Source organism: Myotis brandtii, unplaced genomic scaffold (assembly GCF_000412655.1).
Source record: "Myotis brandtii unplaced genomic scaffold, ASM41265v1 scaffold698, whole genome shotgun sequence".
Lineage (NCBI taxonomy): Eukaryota > Metazoa > Chordata > Mammalia > Chiroptera > Vespertilionidae > Myotis > Myotis brandtii.
In genome coordinates this window covers 1,335,530-1,342,779 of record NW_005370731.1, presented here as the reverse complement: position 1 = coordinate 1,342,779, position 7,250 = coordinate 1,335,530, and the positions used below count along the sequence as shown (strand labels likewise).

The 7,250-nt window shown below is 44.0% G+C and overlaps 1 protein-coding gene across 1 annotated transcript in view; it reads right to left on the bottom strand.

Moving 5' to 3' along the window:
- FUS (FUS RNA binding protein) overlaps positions 1–7,250 on the bottom strand; it is a gene marked incomplete at its 5' end in the record, with an annotated part of 9,831 nt that overhangs the window by 686 nt on the left and 1,895 nt on the right. Inside the window, 9 exons of the mRNA XM_014529789.1 lie at positions 201–348; positions 555–655; positions 991–1,114; positions 1,244–1,345; positions 1,860–1,989; positions 2,810–2,913; positions 3,651–3,683; positions 5,123–5,157; positions 6,748–6,960. Coding sequence (XP_014385275.1) covers positions 201–348; positions 555–655; positions 991–1,114; positions 1,244–1,345; positions 1,860–1,989; positions 2,810–2,913; positions 3,651–3,683; positions 5,123–5,157; positions 6,748–6,960 — 990 coding nt within the window. The remainder of the gene's footprint in view (positions 1–200; positions 349–554; positions 656–990; positions 1,115–1,243; positions 1,346–1,859; positions 1,990–2,809; positions 2,914–3,650; positions 3,684–5,122; positions 5,158–6,747; positions 6,961–7,250) is intronic.

Genomic DNA, 7,250 nt, shown 5'->3' with positions numbered 1-7,250 from the left:
CCCAGGTTTGATTCCAGTCAAGGGCACATGCCTGGGTTGCAGGGTCAATCCCCAGGTGGGGGCGTGTATGAGGCAGCCGATCAATGATGTTTCTCTCTCTCTCCCTTCTGCTCTGAAATCAATAAAAATATATTTAAAAAAAAACAAAACCTTTTAATCCCATGACCTGTTCAATTAGTTTTATTTCAATTTAGTCTTACCTGGAGTCCATCTTGCCAGGGCCAAAGCCACCTCTGTCCCCACCACCCCGGCCCCCTCGGAAGCCCCCACGGTCCCCGCCTCGGCCTCGGTAGCCGCCCCGATCATAGCCTCCTCTGCCTCCACGACGATCATCTCCATAGCTACCCCCTAGGACAAAAGAAATACGATATATCATATCCCAAATCCCCCCTACCTTCCCTGCTTAAAATTAAGGGCTTTTTTAAAATTAAATTTTCATTATCAGAAGTATTACATATGCCTCCCTTTTTTCCCTTCTAGCCCACCCCCACCCCCCAAAAAATTAAGGGCTTCTTGGTCCCAAATTCTTGGTACCAGCTCTGCCTTTTCCTTACCCATATGAGAGCCTCCTGGTCCCCCTCCTGGGCCATCTGGTTTAGGGGCCTTACACTGGTTGCATTCATTCCTCCAAGAGAAGTTCATGTTCTCACATGTACTGAGGAAAAGGAACAATTAATTTGTTGGGGTGTAGAGCAGGGCAAGACACAGAATTAGAAATAGACTCAGATTCCAGTGACTTTACAGAGAGAAAATTGAACCCTGAGGCCTCAAAAAAGGTAAAAGGCTTCCTTCTCAGACACAGGAACAAAAACTGCAAATTAGTGAACCCAGTCCAATACCTTTCCCACTACAGTTACCTTACCTAGGAGGTAAGCTCTTGGCCATGTCTGTCCCTATCACTGCAGCCCTTACTTTACTAGTTTGGAAAACACACAACTCTACCGTAACATCAAAGGGCACACATGTAAGACAGAAAAAAGTTTCACTCACGGATTAGGACACTTCCAGTCCCCAGCTCGCTGCTGTCCTCCACCGCCACCACCTCCACTTGGGAATCCTCCTCGGCCACCGCCACCACTGCCACCACCTCCATAGCCTCCACGGCCCATGGGTCCTAGTGTAGATTCAAATATGGGTCTGGCCCCCTTCCATGTTTAGTTAATCTAACCTTCTTTTCTATGCAAGCCCTCACGATGCTCCCCCCTCCTCCCATCACCACTAGCGTCAGGAAATAACTCCTCACCTCCTCGCCCTCGGCCTCCACGACCATTGCCACCACCTCGATTGAAATCTGCACGCCGAGTAGCAAATGAAACCTTGATAGGATTCCCAGAGAATTCTTTACCTAAAGAAATAAAGGTATAAAAAGGAGGCTTTTGCCTGACCGGTGTGGCTAAGTGGTTGAGCTTCGAACCAACAAACCAGGTCACGGTTCAATTCCCCGGGCAGTGCACATGCCGGGTTGCGGGCTTGATCCCCAATACGGGGTGTGCAGGAAGCAGCCAATCAATGATTCTCTCTCCCTATCACTCTCCCGTCCTCTGTAAAATCAATAAAAACATATTCCAAAAAAAGGGGGGGGGGCTTTTTATTAAGACCTGAGTCTAAAACAAGCATGTCAAACTCACGGCCAGTGGGCCGGACACCTCATTTGACATGCTTGGAAAAGAACACTAGATACAATCAACAAGGTAAGACTCTGCCTTCCTGAAAAGGCTTATAATCTAAAGAGCTATAAGCAAAAATAAAGACTACTTGAAGTCGCAGGTAGAGCAAATGTTGAAAGACTCAAAACGTAGTCCGTTTCCCAAGGCTTGCTTGCCCGATCTCCCCACTGACACCAGCCTCCTCATACATACCATCAAACCAGTCAATAGCTGCTTTAGCAGAAGGTGGGTCATCAAATGATACCGTTGCCTCTCCCTTCAGCTTGCCCGTTTCCCTGTCTGTGTACAGATTAATCATGGGCTGTCCTGTTTTCTTATTCGTCTGAAAAAGGCAACATGAGATAACATCAGGCTTACAGGACATAATAGTTCTACCAACCTTCTAACTTCCTCCTCCAGAACCTGAGGTTCATTGTAACCATACTTCAGCTCCTCTCTTCCCAGTTACTAGTTTCCATCTCACATGTAACTTGAGTGAAAATCAATGGCTCCCATTGTCTCTCAAATCATATCCAATATAACAAACACTTAATATGCCAAGTGTCCAGTCTTCCATTCAACCAATCAACCAATCAAAGCATATGCTAAAGATATGCTAAGACCGCTCAACTGCTTGCTATGACGTGCACTGACCACCAGGGGGCAGACACTCTAACTAGTAGGTTAGCTTGCTGCTGGGGTCCAGCTGATCGGGACTGAGAGAGACCTGTTGGACATGCCCTGGAGCCCTCCCTCGGTCCCTCCCCGGCTGGCCAAACTCCTGTGTCCCTCCCCATCCCCAATCGTGCACCAGTGGGGTCCCTTGGTCTGGCCTGTGCTCTCTCGCAATCTGGGACCCCTCGGGGGATGTTGGAGAGCCAGTATGGGCCCAATCCCACAGGCCAGGCTGAGGGACCCCACTGGTGCATGAATTTGTACACAGGGCCTCTAGTTAAAAAGTTAAATTTGTAGCTTACAAATTTAAAAGTCTAGAATAGTCCTTTTATCAATTGTCTTTGTGTTATTTCTTTTATAAAATATCAACAGCAAATGCTCCTTCCTCATCAAATTAAGTTTATAACCATTAAGACATTTATTTTTACTAATGTGTGAAATCCAAAAGTCTGAAACAGATAAAAAGCACCACCCTGCTCCACAAGTACCTTAATAATACCAATCTGCTTGAAATAATCAGCCACAGACTCAATTGTAACATTCTCGCCCAGGCCTTGCACGAAGATAGTGTTGTTGTCTGAATTATCCTGTTCTGTTTGTGTAATGCAGAAGAAAACTTGAATTAGAAAACAAGCAACGGTAAAATGAGTCAGTGACTCTTCACCTAATACCTGATATTTCAAAGGAAAAAATTCTTAAACAACCAATACAATTTGGTTTACATCAGACAAAAAAAAAAAAATACACATCTCTATTTATTATTTAAGTGCCTATATGGTACCCATTTCACAAATTTAAAATTAGTTCTACAACTATCCTTTCAAATATGCTAATAACCATTACAGAAACCAGGGCTCGAGTTAACTGCCCAAGATCACACAATTAAGTGCACCAATGTTTGTAAAACTCTAATTGAAGACCTCAAGGTAAAAAACCTATTTTACACTAAAATCCAGTACAAGCATCATCAAAACAAAGATACACTAAATGCTTCCCTATATGAGTCTTTCGTGTTCACTAATTTGGTCATGATTCACATCTTAAAAACCTAGACTTTAAACCAGCAGTTCAGGTGCATGGACCATACAGATATATTAGCACTCTTAAGACTAGTTAGAAATGCAAGACTAGTTATTGGGCTCCTCCCAGACCTACTAAACTGCTGGGGGAGTAAACTGTATGTTATTTCTGATACGTTTATTTATAAATCACTATAGCTACACCTAAAGTCCCTCCCTTCCCTTCCTTTTTCCTTCTCCCCCCCCCTGCTCTTTCTCAAAGAACATCCAGAAAAGGTCCCGATACCATTTTAGCCACCTGTGGACTCACCGGAGTCATGACGAGATCCTTGGTCCCGAGGGCCTTAAGTAACATGGGGGGGAAAGAAAAAACAAGGAAAGAGGAGCCGTTAGTCAACAGGTAGAGACTGACAAAGAAAAAACTTAAAAACAAATCCAAACTCTTGCAAAATATCAGTTAAGTGCTCACAGTCTCACTCCAAACCCCAGAGAAAATCCAAGGCATGGCTGGGGAAGAAGACACAGGCCCCTTAAGATCTGTATGTAACTTGAGTCCCTACAGGGACAACTCCGCACACTTCAGAAAATGCTGCCTCCCCCAGCTCAGGCTGGGAAATGTCCTCAGCACAGATTGGGGGGAGGTGGGGGGCCAAAAGGGAAACTCATTTAAGTTAACAAACCAACTCATAATTTGGCCCTGTTCTCTCACCCCAGAGAGAAATGGGCTCACCACCAGCAATGTGATATGCATCCATCCAGTTTCTCCATACTTTTTAACACCAAAGACACTTATTCCTTGTGGAACAATTTTTAATTTCTTCTTTAGAAACCATTCTTAAAACCATGTTGTTTCCCCAAAACCACATATGAAAATTTAAAAAATTAAAAACATATATAATAGCTTTATTTCCATAATGCAGCCTATTTTTTTCCAGAGACCATCTTTGACCAAAGTTTCTCTGAATTCACCATATATACACACTGTACCCACATTCAATGACACCAAAATCATGAACCCGGGCCTTTGGTTTTAAATGGTGAGACAAATCAAGAAACCTTTTGTGAACCAAACCAGAAAAGTTCCAGCTTACTGGCAGACTTCTCAAATTTGCCATTTTTCATGAATTCAGTTTGTGCTGTTTAAGACCTGGTTATTTCCCATGAGCCACACATGCTCCCAACCTTTCTTGTGGTCCACACCTTCCTTTCCACAGCTAGTTTCTATTTGCCCATCTGAGTTGTTTAAATACATATATGTAGAATTGAATTGACACCATTCAGTATTTAATATATAAATACTGTATATACCAACGTCACCATTCTCAGGGCAGTATTTCACATCCCTCTTCCAGAATTAAAACACTTAGAGGTTGTTAAACTTTTACACATACACACACATATACATACATACATACATACACACACACACCCTAAACACACTGATCAAAAGGACCCTAGAGCCAAGTTTGTTCGTGTTCCAGCACACTCTCCAGTTTTTCATAATGCCATGGTCACTAAGTACCAGGTGTGGCAACACTCATTAAACACCTATTGACCTGAGTCAAACCAATTTGGTGCAAGTCGACTGCCGAGTCTTACCCCTGCCTGCCTCGTTAGCACACATCTGGCAGCAGGTGGCATTCTACCCCACCCCTTTCTGGAGGTGGTTCTGGACACTTCAAAACCTTTGACACTTAAAACACGCTAAGACATCTGGCAAATGAACAATCAGACAAAGCATTGCTGGGAGAGTTGGGAATTTTGGAAACTCTGTTCACTTACCACCAAATTTATTGAAGCCACCACGATCACTTCCGCTGGAGAAGACAAGTTAGAAGAAAGGACATGAAGCTTCCAACGGCTACAAACGGGCGTTTTTTGTGTTTTTTTGTTTTAATATTCCCCAAACAAGGGTATGTGTTTTGGGAAAAAGATACAAGTGGCTACTAAAATACATGCCCCTTCCTGACCACCCCTTGTCTGACCTTTGAGCATGTCACACACACGTGTGCAAATTTCTTAGACACAGTTTTTTAAGAATTTTGCTTTAAAAGGTTATATAACTATTTCCTCTGGAAAAAAAATGACCCATTTTCCTTGGTTGGTCTTCCGACGTAGCAGATGTTTTTTCCTCTTGTTGCAAGCAAGTGGTTGACAACCCAGTAGTTGGTTTAAAAACCCTACCCCCAATTTACCCAGAAGACATTTCACACCAGGCTGGGGTAGCCCTGAACACATTCTTGTGGTTTTTGCTTTGAAAGCAGCAAGCAGACCCAACCCCATTCCATAAAAAGTCAAAACCAAAGGCAATTTCCCCTTAAAGCGAGACAAACTTAGCTAACTAAACCCTATCCTAACTACTGAGCCGTTTTTTATTTCCCCCAACCACCGGGGTCACCCCTTCTACACTGTGAGAAGAGCGGAGTATTTTGCATTGTCACCTTTCATACCTGTGGCACATAAAATGCAGAGCAAGTTAACAGTCACATAACAGTTGTTTTTTCTTTTTAAAGTTTTGCATTAAACACACGCACACAATAGAGTTTTCCTCATTTCTGTACAGTTTTTGAGATTGCCCCCACCCACCCTCTGAATACTTACCATATATAAATTTTCACTTTAAAAACCCTTTCCCCCCCCACCAAAATAAGAGAAAAAAAAAGGAGTAACACTGATGACATTCCTCCCCTTTTCAAGGGAGACAAGAGTATGGTCCTTCTATTTACCAACAGATTTGACGCATGCTTTAACATCAAATCCAAGGTTTTACTTCAAATCAACTACTGCGGGAAGGGAAGGTCCAGTTGGACAGGTAACCAGGGGGAGGGGACAGTGGAGCAAATATGTGGGATACAACTGTCCAGTGTGTTTTGTCCAAATGGCCTGCACACTTCAATAACCCCACAAAGCAAGTCAGAAACAAAATCATCACTGTCAGTCAAATTACTGCCAATAAAGCTCATGGATTCAAATGACTACAGAATATGGAAGAGTAGTCAAATCCTGGAAGCTGAAGTCAGATTCACCGTTAACAACTCCCTTAAAGGACACATGGGAACACAAGTAACAAGTTTCCCTATTACCAGGAGTGGGATCATCGGTTTCCCTTGCAGAGAAAGAAGCCTTTACTTCCATGTTTCCTGCCTAGGATATCAATGACTCCAATCCATACACACCCATGTATTTTTCCTTTTCCTTTGGAAATGTGTCAATACTCAGAGGTGTGGGTTCAGGCTCCCAAGCGCTCACAAAAATAAAATGTGATGGAGGAATAAAGTCTATGCCCCCCCCATCAAAGCCATGACAAATCCCTGTAATAAGACTAACCATGCTCTAAGGTACTGAATTCATGCAACCCACCACATCCCCCGCCAGTGATGTTACTCCCTGGCTCACAAGACACCTACCCCATGCCGCCTCTGCCTCCACGGCCGCCTCCACGACCTCTGGGTTCATAGCCACCACTGCTGCGGTTGTAACCACCGCCACCGCCCCGGCCTCGTCCCCCACGGTCCTGCTGGCCTCCCCCGTAGCCACCGCCACCACCACCACTTTGGTCCTGATTGCCATAACCGCCGCTGCCACCACTCATGGAGGACTGATCTTGGCCATAGTTGCCTGTCAGAAAGAAAAGATACCTTAAGAGGATAAAAAAACACACTGAAATGACATAAAACAGTTCAACCAACCAGGAAACAGTGACTAGAAATAAAGACAGCCCGGCCAGTGTAGCTCAGTGGTTGAGTGTCAACCTATGAACCAGGTCACAGTTCGATTCCCAGTCAGGGCACATGCCCAGGTTGCGGGATCAATCCCCAGTTGGAGGTGTGAGGAAGCAGCCAATCAATGATTCTCTCATTGATGTTTCTCTCTCTCCCTCTTCCTCCTTCTCTGAAATCAATAAAAACAT